At 38.2% G+C, this 14,998-nt stretch overlaps 2 protein-coding genes across 6 annotated transcripts in view; one reads left to right on the top strand and one right to left on the bottom strand.

Annotated features, from left to right (window-relative positions):
- Npl4 (nuclear protein localization 4) overlaps positions 1 to 14,998 on the bottom strand; it is a 267,388-nt gene that overhangs the window by 78,698 nt on the left and 173,692 nt on the right. The gene's annotated exons all lie outside the window — the stretch shown is intronic.
- On the top strand, positions 1,269 to 12,250 carry LOC145664825 (uncharacterized). Of its 3 annotated transcripts, none has more exons than XM_081731819.1 (2): positions 1,269 to 1,447; positions 8,913 to 12,250. In XM_081731819.1, exon 2 carries the CDS (start codon positions 8,913 to 8,915, stop codon positions 10,563 to 10,565), a length of 1,653 nt encoding a protein of 550 aa, XP_081587945.1. In that variant the 5' UTR covers positions 1,269 to 1,447; the 3' UTR covers positions 10,566 to 12,250. The 3 variants fall into 3 exon arrangements, with proteins under 3 accessions (XP_081587945.1, XP_081587944.1, XP_081587946.1); XM_081731818.1 differs by having other exon boundaries at positions 1,270 to 1,565; XM_081731820.1 differs by lacking the exon at positions 1,269 to 1,447 and adding an exon at positions 1,934 to 2,088.

The raw sequence follows: 14,998 nt of genomic DNA on the forward strand, positions 1-14,998 counted from the left end.
TTATGCCGGTTAGGCTAAAGGAGACGGTGATGATGAGTGAAATGGTGGAATGAAGAAAGTGGGAGAAAACGGGAGAACCTCGAGAAAACTCACGAGCAAGGTGTTTGTCCACCACAAAGAACACACGGCGCGAGCTGGGATCGAACCAGGGACCCCAGGCACCGGAGGTGAACGCTCTACCACTGAGCCACCGCACCCCCTAGTTTTGAAATTAAATATTTTAATTTAATGTCCTATGGTTATGCTCTTTAGGCTAAGGAAGACGGGTGATTAACGAAGTCAGTGATTGTGAAAATAGGCTCTTGGCAGTGTTTCTTCCAGACATGTTTTTTTTGGGGGCACTACCCTCCCCGAAGCTCCGAGACTGTCTCACCCGGATTAGACCAAAATAATACGTCTATAATATACAGTAATAAACAGAATAGTGCTAGCAGTGGCCCCCTGGAACACTGTTTCTGAACCTTGTTCTTGGTGCTCTCCCACCGGGAATCGAACCCGGGGCTACGTGCACCAAGGGGGCACGTGCTAGGCACTAGACCACAAGAGCCATCATTTATTGTTGGCTTCTGTCGTACCAGATCTTTCCCTAACGAGTATGTTTAAGAAGTTGATACAAGAAATCTCGAGATTGTTCAAATTAATGGCTTAAAAACGTATTACTGAATCTGAAATAAATGAAATGCAATCTATATGTTTATGCACTGTAGGACAAAAGAGATCGGTGAAAATTACTGATTAGAGAGTAAATAGTGGAATGAGAATGTGGAGGAAAAGAGAATCCCAAAAACTTCACTGACACTATGTTGTCCATCACAAACTCATATGGCATGGGATTGAACCAGGGGTTTCTTAAGCTAGAGGTACGCGCTCTACCACTGAGCCACTGATTCCCCCTACAACTTCATTCGCTGCAGCAAGAAATTCTATCAGGATTCGAGTTTCTAACCTTTTAATTACAATGCATTGACCGAAATTGTTCATCCATACGGTGCATTTGTAATTGTAATGATTTCCCTTGTACTCTATATATTCAAAATAATATTGTCTAACTTCACACACTATTGTTAAAAAACGTTTCATTCAAGCATGCATTTTATGAGATATTTATTACAATCATCATTTAACAATTTAATCAGTTAAAATTGCCGCACTTATACTCCACTGCTTCAGCCCGATCAATGCGTCATGGCGGTTAAAGGCCAAAATATATAGCAGACCATCCGCGACGGCGCAGAACGGAACAAAGTTCGCCCGCGTTATACGCGGCGCGGGTAGATGGCGCACTTTTCAGGGCGAGCTTCAGCACCGCCGTCCGCCATGCCAAGTGGTTCAGTGCAAACATCATGATGTGGCACAACGGTCGAACATAGGACCCCATCAAAGCCGCCGGCGGCCGTTCTTCGTGATGTAAAATATACGCGTTGCTTCCTCGATCATCGAAAACTCCGTAAGTTGTGAAAAGCACCGAAACGTGCATCGTCTTTGTAAAATATTCGTTCGTTACGTTAACGTATTTTTCATCTTTTCGACTTCCGATTTGCTGTGGCGACAGCACGATATTTACGGTAGGATATTTTTTTTTTTTAAGTTTACAGATTTAATAATATATAAAATTTCGTACTCTTTAACATAGGTACATGAAATACACTCACTGGGCAATAAAATTATATTACACAGTGTATTTTTATTGGTTCAAACCAAATTGCATTTTATAATCACAAGAACAAAGTAGTGGTTGGAACAGCACAAGATGGGTTTTTATTTTTATTTTTTTTGTTATATAACTGCAATGTTATTACAACAAAATACTAGCTACTGCTCGTATGCTTGTATAGTGCATAAAGTTGTACGTAATTTAGAAACATACTCGTAATATGTTGTACTTAATATAAAACAAAGGAACAAGGAAACCGCGGAGACAAAAGACTATCCAGTTTCAGTGTGCAGCTGCACCTGCAAGAATTGAGAATAACCAGACCACAAACACGCGTCTGTTTGATATTTACTCAGTAATGTTGTTAATATACGAAGAATCTAATGTGTTTCTGATGTTACGATAATAGAACCACATACTAAAATAGCACACAGGTATGCATTTCTATTAAATACAAACAGAAATATCAAATTATGCGAAATTATAACATGTGGGCTATACTAGTGTATATAATTTATCCAAATTTGCCTTTTTATTCTAATATACTATGAGTGCAAGCTCCAAGTTTGGAGTTCATTTACCTGCCGGTTACCCCACCAGAATACAGGCATATGAAGAAGTATAGCTAACTTTCTCAGTGGGATGCATACGTAAGCCGGTGAGAAGGTATAACTCAATCATATGGTGCATATTAACTATATAATACACATGTATGTATAAAAAGTACGGTAATCTGTAACCCTCTGACATTAAACTGATGATTAAGGGGGCCACTGACTGAGTCAAGTAAATGCATCACTTCCGGTCTGAATGAAAGTGCAAAATTATAATAAAAGTTACATTTTTGGTTCCAAACAATATAGTTGCTACGTAAAGAAAACAGACTGGTGTGTTTCATAATTGTGGAAACAATGCTTTATGCTTGATTGATCCTTTGTAATATCACATTATGCCCTGAAGGCACACACAAATTGTAAAAGTGAAGTTACACTAGTGTTCAAGTTCTGATCAGTTTTATGCTGTAATTCGAGCAACATAATCAAGTGAATAATTTGTACAGTAACTGAAGGGAACGTGTACAAGGGATTCACAACAGACGATCTTCAACTTTTTAACACAAGCTTTCGGCCTACAATTTTGTTAGGTATACTATGTGGTTATAGGATGATCAGTTGATTGAACAGTGAATTAGAAATAATGCAAGTTAAAAACAGAAAACAGACGGCCTTCAAAATCAATCCTTGCACTATCGTCTGCGTATTATTTTACTACCGTAATCTGCTTTCAGGTGTGCATTAGGGCATTCGTGAAGAACGCTCTAGGTGTTAGTGCAAGGGCATATTAAAATTGAAAACTTTAACGCGAGGGTATATTCATTTTCTGAGGGATTTAATGAAAGATACTATGTACAAATATTTTACTGTTCTAATGTAACAAGTACTAACCAACTTAACACTGCCTCCCCATACTTTCCATCCAATGCCTAATAACTGTTCCTCGTAGTGTCTTGTTCTTTCGTTTAGCTATATAGTACTATATTCTTACCGTATTGTTATCGGTGCTGTATACATGCGCCATCTTTGTTTATCGACTCCTATTTACACGGGGAATTATTTTTGTTTTCTTTCATATGAAGTTGAATTTTAGTTACTTCTTCTTCAAATCTGTGTTGTTGTTTTTTCGAAATGAATTTACAGTATACACAAATTTAATAGCAGTTACTTAAAATTGATACTTAACTATTATGCATAAAAAAATTTAATTTTTACGCAGTAGGGAATTTTAAGTAGTTGTAATGAAAAGTAATTCCACATCAGATAATGAGCTAACAAAACTAAACTTGCGCCAGTATTATCCACTACCGTTACCGTTGGTAATATTTAAGGCTGACTTAAAAATGTTTGATTAACTGCATTCATGTTTCATTACGTATTTACAATGAAGGGACGAACTTGTGCTGGGACGGGTAAAAAGGTCGATTTCCATCAACTTCCTTCCCGCACCGCTGGTATAATCTTAAAATGTCCACTAAAAAGTGGCTTCTACTGTACTTGGTCGTTGTTATTAATGGTTCAATGGGAAGGCATTTGCACTATGAATTTAGAGCCACTTCAGCGGAAAATAAGTTGATAAAAGCAAACAATAAAATATCTCGGAAAGGTTTTCTCGTCTCGTCTTCTTTCATACCTGATTCTGATTTTTCGTAATTTCACTTAGAAGTTAGGATCTTTCGTGTCTCAAGAGGCCCACGAAGGGTGTGATATAACAACATTCAAACCATATTTAGGGGGGCGCGATGGCTCAGTAGTAGAGCGTTCACCTCTGGTGCCTGGGGTCATTTGGTTCGATCCCAGCTCACACCAAGTAAGCTTTCTGGTTGACAAACACCGTGTGCATGGGTTTTCTAGGGGTTCTCCCGTTTCCTCCTACTTCATTCATTTCCCATCATCACCGTCTCCTTTAGCCTAGTCGGCATAATCGTGGGGCGTAAAACTTAACGATTTCATTTCATTTTCAAACCATATTTATAATTGGAGTATATTGTACAATAACTTGTGCAACTTTAAACGTTAGTAAAATTTTCTTAATTAGTTCATACAGTCACTTTTATCAATTGCAGTTTTTATACTAAAAATCATGTACATACTAAAGCAGTGTTAGAGATTGAAGACTTGGGTAGGTTTAGTGTTGCCCATGAAACTTTGAGAAACTTCTCATTTAGCCTCATAAACGAGATGAGAATTGTTATGTGTGTCGTTTCGAATTTATCTCGTGGGCAACTTATTAAAAGGTATACTTGAATAAGCTTATCCGTTACATTTCTAAAAATCTGACTTAAGAATATTCGAACACGCAATAACATTATTTCACCCTGATGTTCTGAACAAACCTTGAATTACTGGGAACATTATGCACGTAGAGATTAGCAACGGGTTCAAAAATCAAGTTCAAGACAGAATTAATATTACAAAATCAGGAGCAAGTTGCTGGTAGTTGACATCTGCTTTTGAGGAGTCTAGTTTACTACTTAGTGATACAAATCCACTAGAACTTCCGGTTTCAATATTGATCTATATTGAGAAAAACGATAAGGGATTGTGAGCGAGAAGCTGTTTTGTGTTTTCCTTCGGAATCTATTTAGCATTTTAAGAATACGTACCATCTATCTTACCCGTGGCTGTCCCAACTGGAAGTGGGGTTTTAACGTCGATCGCTATAGAGTTACGGTAAGAGGTAGCGAGGAGCGGTTTTCTGTGATCAAGCAAGCGTCCCAGAATATGTTCTGTCTCTACTAAAACTGACAGTAGAGCACCCCGAAAATAAATAAATAAATAACTCCATACAAACCAAACTCCTTCATGTGGTGTACATGAGATACTGCTAATAGAGAAATGGCCATTGGAAGTCGATACGTCTTCCTTCACTGAATTTTAGACGAGAACAAGACCGCTTACATTTGGTTCGATCCCAGGCCACGAGCTTTTGTGCTGAATAGCACAGAGCCCGTAATTTCACTTTGTTTTTTCAGTTTCTTCCGACTGTCTTCACTTCACCACAGCCATTGGTTAGTTTAGGTGCTTAGATAACGCTACGACTTATTCCACATGCAAAAATTCATGAACACAACTGTATAACGTCCCTATTTCTGTACTTCAGACTCTTTATTCTAGGCTAATATTACAACATTTTATCTATGATTGTCAGAACAGTCGCATTCAAGAACTGGACCAATCGCTTTGACTGCTCTCACCAGTTTATGATACTGTCTACCGGAGATACACGTTTCTGTACGTAAGAAAGATCTGAAAAGTGCTTAATATTTACTCTATGGCTATAGTTCCATCTATGAGAACGAGAACACAGGATTAGAGAGACAGGTGACTGGCAACATTTCTGTACTTTTCGTTTCAAAGTGAATTTTCTTATGTAGATTTTTCTCAGAAAATTACAACTTAATAAATTATACCGAGAAGTTCGCACCCATTCCCTTCCCCCATGTCCTCCTACGTGACTTATGACTTTTCTCAAAATCGAGACACACATTTTGCTACTCAAAAACAATAGATTCAGCTGTAATTTGGTGGAGAGCTCTTGGTTATCAACAGGACAATCGAACGAAAATGATAGCTGTTACTCTGTTTTTCACTCTCTTTGGTTTACCTTTTATGTTATTAATTGGTTTTCTGAAAGCGAAGCGTGATTATGGATAACTACAGCCATACCGATTGATTGTTTTCCTTAAAATCGCTCTAGAGCTTTCTGTATTTAATCGACACACATGCACACCATCCATTTTGATTATTTTAGTACAGATTCCACATGATTTAGTAATTATAAGAAGCATTTAATGAATTAATAGAATGCATATCTAATCTTAATAAGATTTGTAGTCATCATAAGCACCCAAATAGAAAAACCTTGATCGTAGATGTTTCAGCACAACTTATTGCCTTCATCAGTACTTGTCCTTTAAAAAATCAATGTTCCTTGTAAAATTACATTATCGGTAGCTTTCTTGCGCGATGCAAACAATTTAAATTGATCCACCTTTTTCTGAAATATGAATGTATTTTTACTGTAGCTCAGTTTTAATTGCTTCTTTAGTACAGCATAGTTACCGATAACATAATTTTACAAGCAACGTTGAATTGTTAAAGGATACATACTGATAAAATGCAACAAATCGTTGCTGAAACATCTCGGTCAAGATTTTCCCAATCGGATACTCATAGTGGGTACAAACTTTGCTAATGATCAAAAGTTAATTTAATAAGACTAGTAAATAGTTACGAGATCAAATTTAACTGTGTTTATTGGAACTCTGTACCTTCCTCCCCACACTGACAGTTCTCGAAGGTTTATTTTATTTATCGATATAAAATGAATGCTGTATATATTGTCAGTAGAGCAAATTCTTTTGTCGGTATTATATAATTAAAAGTTTAATGGTACCGTACATTCACTGGAAATAATAATAGACTCAATGTAAAACCTGCTTTCTAGACTTGCTGTTCTATAATTCACCTACTTAATTGCCTCTTGAGTCAACATCGAGGATTCTATACTTTTACCGGGAATGAAACATTAGGCCGTATGAATAAAACTGAAGCAAATGCTTCAAAGCATGAGCATGAAGTAACAACATACGATTCGAAGCAAAAGGTCAAAGTATGAGCGTTTGCTCCGACCTGTATGAACAAGCTCTTATTTTTATTTCGAGCTTGTACTTACCGTGATCGAAGCAAGTGCTTCAATCTTTGTATCACGTGACTACATACTGCAAGTTTCTCACTTAATATAAACACTACATTTATTTTACTATAATGTTACCAAAAATAATAAAAAAAAACTGAATATACTTTTGTCCATAATTCAGTCATGATCTAAAAATAAATTATCCAACAACATTTCTCTCTCTGTATCCACATTCGTAAGGAGTATGTTTCGATATGCAAACCTGCTAGAAGCAATTCATAAGAGTGAAACATAAACCATTAATGTTTTCTAGAAGTAAGGATACGGACATAGTACGCGCGGTTGCAGATATCCGAATCATTGTTAACTTTTTGCGGATATGTTTAATTTCCTTCGTGGATGTGTTTTTCTAAAACTTTCTCCTCACAAAGCTGGATTTTGGAATGGGCTATAACTGGAAAAAGTGCTAGTATTATTCTTATTGTTATTTAATGCTAGGTAGAAGATATTAGCAGAACACTAGCTGTCGAAATTATTAGCAGCAAGTAGTGGTAAAGAAAAGCCTATATTATTGAATTTTAATCCCATGGGCAATGCTAAAGGCAACGATAATGAAATGAACGGTGTATAACAGTACTTAAGATACCCATGGTCTGGGCAGTATTCCAATCCATCTAGTCTTGCGATTGCCAACCTAAGTGCCTTAAACCGCTCACGACGCCAGTTGGCTTTGCTAAATTGTAACCGGAATACGTTTACTGTCAGAAATATTTTTGAAATAAATCACAATACACGTAACGATGTGAATATAAAGGTTTTAACTGTAACTTCATTAGGGCCGCAGTGGCTCAGTGGTAGAGCGTTCACCTCTGGTGCTTGTGGTCCCTGGTTCGATCCCAGCTCGCGCCAAGTGAGCTTTGTGGTGGACAAGCACCGTGTGCGTGGGTTTCGTCGGGGTTCTTCCGTTTCCTCCCACTTTTTTCATTCCATCATTTCACTCACTTCTCATCATCACCGTCTCCTTTAGCCTAACCGACATAACCATGGAACGTAGAACTCAAAAATTTCATTTCTTTTTTGTAACTTCATTATCTGTCACTAAATTAGTAAAGTTTCTTGTTAATCTACTCAGACCACTCGACACAGAACTTCGCAAGGAGCAGGGGGGCGCGGTGGCTCAGTGGTAGAGCGTTCACCTCTGGTGCTTGGGGTTCCGGGTTCGATCCCAGCCTCGAACTTCGTGGTGGACAAACGCCGTGCTCGTGGGTTTTCTCGGGGTTCTCCCGTTTCCTCTCACTTTCTTCATTCCACCATTTCACTCATCTCCCATAATCACCGTCTCCTTTAGCCTAACCGGCATAACTGTGGGACGTAAAACTTAAAAGATTTCATTTCATTTTTTCGCAAGGAGCAATGGGAGCTCAAGTATTTTAGACAAATATTCCTTCACTATTTTAATATAAAGTACTCTATTAGTAAGAAGTTGGTAATGAGATTACTTTGAATTTAGCTGTAATTAATGTAAAATTAATAGAAAAATCGAGTTACCGTATTTACTCAAATATAATTGTCTCCCCAGGAATTTGTGTCAGTTTTGAAAAACTGTTCATCATGCTGATAAAAGTACCCCACTATCAGATCACGCTCCAGAAAACTTACGCAACTACCGACAAAAAGGACTCACAATTGGCTACAGTTTTTAGAAGTATATTTCCCAATAGTTACCGGTACTACCTCTATACACTACTAAAATTGGTATGCTTAAGATTATGTGCAGATCGTGAACTGAAAAATTAAACAATCGACAAAACTTTACAATGCCAAAATACTCAAATCGTTACTTCCAAATTAGAAAACACGTACCGGTATTTTTACCATTTGTTCAAAAACATATTCTGCAATTATAAGCGTCCATCAAGAAATTTAGCCCCCTACGAAAAAAAAAAAAGTTTCTATTTGAGTAAATATGGTATTTTTTTCTTAAATCTCATATTACATAATGAAAAAGTAAAATGCGAGGTGCTTTTTTAGTAAAAACATTTTCTCTTTTTGTTTCTTTTAGATGATGGAACCAAGCATCCTGCCAGAATTAGAGGAGCTCACTATATGCAACTTTTGCAAGAAAAAGTTTAATGACTCGGACCTCCTCCCGAAGTTCCTTAGCTGCAAACACTACTTCTGTCTCAAGTGTATCCAGACAGCGTTGATGAAAGGTCGAGAGTTGTATTGCGTCTTTTGTTGGAAGCGCACCGAACTCGGAGAGCAAGGCCCGGATAATCTACAAACATATAATGCCATTCTCGTTCTTGCCAAGAATTTTGCTACCCTCAAGCTGGGCAACAAGCCACCCGATAAGGAGCGGAAGGTTCCTAGCGAAAACTGCCACACCCACGGGATGCCGCTCGCTTTATGGTGTCATACGTGTTCTGCAATGATATGTCGTGCGTGTGCTACTCAGGATCATGCTGGTAATTTAGGCCATCAGGTTAAATCGCAAAGTGACGCCAAGGAGCAGATGGTTTCCGAAGTCCAGATGGAATTAAGCTCGATGAGCAAAATGCTCAGTGACATGCAACGTTTAATGATGCAACAGCGCGATTTTTTATTAAAAGTCTTAGAAGCCTGCGTAACGTTAAAGACACATGTCGAAACCGATCTTCAGAATGGATGGAGTCACGTCCCGGAAGTTGCAGAAGCGCAAGATACCCTCAACAAAGCTAAAGCAAACCTAAGCGCACTGGAAGGACCAAACGATGTTCATTTGTTATATACGTCGTTGGCACTAGAGAAACAAAAGCTCCAGAGTAAATATCAAGAGATGTATCTTCAGTGTCAGCTGGATGATTTAATAAGTAATAGCAGCGTCGTCTTCACTTTCTCATCGCTCAATCAAGCACTTCAAACGATTCACCAGAACGAACAGCCATCGCTTTACACGAATTCTACTCAAGTGCATAATCCTATACTTTTCTTGGCCAACTATTGTATGTCGCAACTATATTCCCGACACGTATTAACCAAATCGCAGATTCAACAAAACGGTACTCCCGAATACCCGCAACAACAAGTTCCACATGTTCCTGCACTTCCTGTCCCGCCACCAGCGAAACCCCCGACTCCATCACACACAAGTCATGTCCATAACCCATCCTATGCTCAGCCAGTGCAAGAAGCTCCCGTACAGTCTCCGCCAGCGATTGATAACCGCCCGACAAATATGTATCCTCATTATTATTTTAATATTGAAGTGAATGGTGTGCCACAAGGTCGTATCGTAATAGAGGTTCGCCCCGATGCCGCTCCGAAAATGGCGAAGAATTTCGGTGTCCTATGCACAGGGGAAATGGGTGTCAGTTATAAAGGATGTCAGATATTCCAGTGTTGGGAAGGAGAATCGGTTATTACTGGTGACTTCGAACACAACAACGGACGAGGTGGACGGAGCATTTTTGACGACGGCTATTTCATGCCTGACGATACTAAATTTCCTGCTGTTCGTGGTGCTGTAGGCATGCGTCGCACACAGAAACGTCACGACAATTTAGGAATGGTTGGATCCCAGTTTCGTATCATTTTGCAGGAAATGCGAGGTTTTACGGCTATTTTCGGTCATGTTGTAGAGGGTCTTAGCATTGTGGAGAAGATCTCAACTTACGGTGATCAGACGGGAAAACCTACCAAAACCATTTTGATCTCGAAATGTGGAAAGCTGTGAGTGTGGACGAACAGTTAACATACATATATATTATATACATAGATGTCGCAACGTAGCAGAAACAAAAAGTATGGGGGGAAAATATTCACCTGTATTCGATTACAGGCTATTTGAGAGTAACTTCCGTTTAGGACCATGTTCGGTTAGTGCTTCGCTTCTACCGTGAATGTGTGGCTTGTTTTGGAAAGCGTTATATGTCATTATCATGCATGTTTTAGGGTCTGATCTCAGAGCAAATCACAAGGCCTAATAGAAAAAGAAAAAAACTTTGGACTGCCTCTGTGTGTGCCAAAACAAAGGGCACTTTATATTTTTTTCTTTCTGTTCCTTCCTTCCCAAATAACGCGTAAAGTTGGGATCTCCGTAAAATGACATCGAAGCGTAAATGTTCGTATCCAAAAAAATTAAAAAAAAAAAAAAAAAAGCAAGTCTTATAGTGTCTTTCTAGTTCCTGTGTCTACATTCCTCCCCTAACTTCGCCATGTAACTCAGTGTTCGCACTCAGGCATCCTGGTGATCAGTGTTTAATATAACGAGCAGCAACAGGCACGTTCAGCGTATTGACGTGTTGGATCACTAGAAAAAGAAGAAAAACTTTCGTTCGAAATTTCGTAATTAAGAAGAAGAAAGCAATCGATGCAATTTCGCCGTAAGAAGAAAAAAAAAATCGAAGTCAAGTGGTTAAGTTCTGTATTTATATATATTTTTTTTCAATCTACGAATGCTATTAAAAGACTGGCAATTTAACGTTAACTGGCAGTGTTGTGCCATAAAGAAAAAAGAAGTACGCATTTTCTTTCAATTCTGACAAAGGAGTCAATCCAGTGTTATATTTATTTTGTATACGAATAAGTGTTTTGTTGACAAGGTTGAAGCATAATATGTTGCGAAATGTTTTCTTTTCTTGAACCAAATGATATAATATGCATATTATATGTATATATAAAAAATATATATATTATGTTAGAGGGATAGAGAGAGAGGACGAGACAGAGTTGATTTATTAATTTGACGAACATAATGGTGTAGTTGACTTCCCCATGATTAACTGGGTTGCCTTTCTGCCGAATCTTGTCAGTCATACAGTCTAAGACCATCCTTATTTGTGCCTTATACACATAGTCGCATTGCTTCCTAGTTTACGACTGTGGCTTTATATGTAGCTCTTAGGTAGTTGCCAGAAATTTAAAAAAAAAATGTTGGCTATTATAAAAAATAAAATCCAAAAAAATATATATATATATTCATAACGTCCAAAAGGTTAAAAAAAAAAAGTTATCAATTTGTGTAATACGAGACAAAACTATATTAAAAAAATAATGGTGGTTTAAAAGTTTTTTTTTTGTAAAAAAAAGAAGAAGATAGTTTTGTCTCCTTGTACTTTATTCTGTAGTAACGCCTTCGTCCTTCCGTATCTCTCCTCCCTCTGGGCCGTTACTTAGTGTAAGACGGAGGGTTGTAATTTTGACAGGGACACATTCCATTGTCGCATCCGATGACAAAATGCGACCAGGTTGCCCGAAAGATAGAATGTAATAAAAGTAAAAGAGAAAAAAAAAAAAAATGGAGCCACTACGTTATATAACGCGGATCACTTTTGCGAAATATCGTTGCACTGAAAAAGTGCCTTAAATTTGTGATAAATCGTGTAGCTCCGTCGATGGAAATATACGCATAATGGGATATATGTAGTTTTTATTTGCACGAAACCTTTACATTTAAATTAGATCATAAGTTGGTTAAGACTTTCAAGGGAAATGATAGGGGGAGGTAACTACATAATGCATCTGCAAAAGAAATAATTGACAGGACTTAATTTTGTTGATAATGTGCATAAAAATGAGCAGATTTACTTCTGACTATTTAAAATTTTTAAGTGTAGTTATGTGCATACTTCCCCTTACATTTTAAAGCCTTATTTTAACGAAAGGATGATAAATATGAATTTATTAAAGCTGCTTCTTTGCTTTTATGAAATAACAGGCATCTGTGACATGTGTGTAGGCAATGTAATAGTAATTTCTAGTAATACGAAATAATTTACATAAACATATCGCGTCCTTACAGCACAACGATATTAGACTAAATTTTAGCTACATTGAGTTTTATCTTGCGTACCTATGATGTGCGTGATATATTTGTGCGCTTAGTACTAAAGAAGTAGTAATCGGAGTTTTTTATCCACATAAATCAGAGCAGAAATTTATTTTAAAATAGCAGATATATTTCTGACAGTTTAAAATTTAAAGTTCGAAATTTGAAAAATGAAATGAAATCCCACATTTTTACATCCCACGATTATGCCGGCGAGGCTAAAGGAGGCGGTGATGAAAAATGAAGGAAATTGTTGAATGAAGAAATGGGAGGAAACGGGAGAATCCCGAGGAAACCCACGCACACGGTGTTTGTCCACCACAAATCTCATTTGGCGCAGTTCGAAATTGGAATTTGCAAAATTTGATACAACTGGTGAACAGTAACTACCAGAATTGAAGTAAAAAAATATTCAATATTTACACCTATTCGTAACAGTCTTACCGTACAGATGCCTGATGTTTCATGCAGATACAATTGAGGGCAGATCAAGTATAAATTCTGCAGTTACGGGTGTGTTGTAATTGTACCTTGTATACTCACGAACTAGAGTATTCGCGCCGAGTCATGAAGCTTGGGCTCTAAACCAATGATACAAATATTTTGCTTGAGCTCCGATGCATCGGAAAACTTCGGTACAATTCGTGGTGCCGCTTCCCGAGCACACACTTGGAGAAACGTCAGACAGCTGAAATTTACCAACAATGTTGCCAATCTTTGAAGACATAGTTAATGAGTATTTTACAAAAAGCATTTAAAATTTATCAATAATAACACTGCACAACATTCTAAAACAGTAACACGAGTAGTAACAACGAAAACATAACGCAAGAAAAAAAAAATTCACAAAACGGAACTTGGCGCCAATCTGACAACACTGTACTCTAGAGAGATGTCTTCCGTTTGGCGCGAGAGAAGACACTGACAAAATTTGATGGGTGGGAGTTGACGGCCGGAACACATCCTCGCGTTCTGTTGGGTGGTGAAATTAGTAGATCTAGGTCAAGCTTCACGACTCGGCGCGAAGACTATAGGATATTATGACCACCAGCTACTTTATGAATGTTGTCATTGGGGTAACAAGAGGAATGGGGCACACCAGAACCGCTCGCCAGACAGTGAGAGAGACTTCACTCGATCAATCAGTGTTATGCTTGTGCACAGAGTGGGGAAGGCCAGCGAGATATCACAGTTTGATTGGGGTCAGACGACTGGGAATGAGCTTCTCCGAAACAGCGCGACTTGGGTATTCACCAGCTGCTATGGTTAGTGCTTTCCGAAGGTGGGAAAAGGACGGTGAAATCAACAGCAGACCACAAGAATTTGGATAATCATATCTTATTACAAGTGTTGGACGTCGTTCACTGTCGAGGTTGATTTAACAGGATAGGGCGCAAATTGTGGCACAATTAACAGCAGACAAAGTACAAGTGAGTCTGAGCACACAGTACACTTGTTAGATCTTAACTTCCGCAGCCCAAGTCCCACACGTGTACGCATGTTAACCGCATAGCATTACTGGACTAGAAAGGGCACCATGTCCAGCGTTATTGATCTGCCGATCAATGGCATAACGTTGTATAGTTTGGTGAATCACAATAGAGAGTCAGAATCCGTTGTCTTTCAGGGGAACAGGTGCTCAAGACGTGCACAGTAGGATACAGACAGGCTGTTGGTAGCTGTATCATGCTTTGGAGAATCTTCACATGATCATATATGGGCCGGTAGGGTCATTCCTTATCATGTACACTTATGTCCAAAATTATTGTCGCATGTCTATAAATATGTTGTTGTAGGAATATAATTTGTTAACGAATTCGCCCGGTATTTCTTATAAGTTAGTATGTGTATAAACGGCAAAGACAGGTATGTGGCAAATTTCATGCCAAAAGAGCAGTAAATAAGAACAATCAAACTTTCTTGTCCATTTAGCAACATTTTGTTTCACTCATTCTAATTTTCGTATTTATAATTCTTTTCCTATGAAATTTACAGGAACATGTTTCCTGAATATAACATTTCACGGTTATACACATAGCATCAGTATTAAAATTTAGGACATGAGTGCACATTCATCCGTGTGTGTCACATTTCGTGCTGGCAATGACATCTTTCAGTATGACGATTCTTCTTGTCACAAGGCCAGCGTTGTGTTACTTTGGTTCGAGGACCATAGTGGTGAATTTTAACTGCTATAATAGCTCCCAAACTCACCCAATTGAGCATCTTTGGGATATCACTAAACGTCAAATCTGAGCTCACCGCTCCCTCCAAGGGATTTACAGGAATTAAATGACATGTGTGCAGATATGGTGTGCCATGCTTCCAGCCACTTATAA

Source organism: Thermobia domestica, chromosome 11 (assembly GCF_964235325.1).
Source record: "Thermobia domestica chromosome 11, izTheDome1.hap1.1, whole genome shotgun sequence".
Classification (NCBI taxonomy): Eukaryota; Metazoa; Arthropoda; class Insecta; order Zygentoma; family Lepismatidae; genus Thermobia; species Thermobia domestica.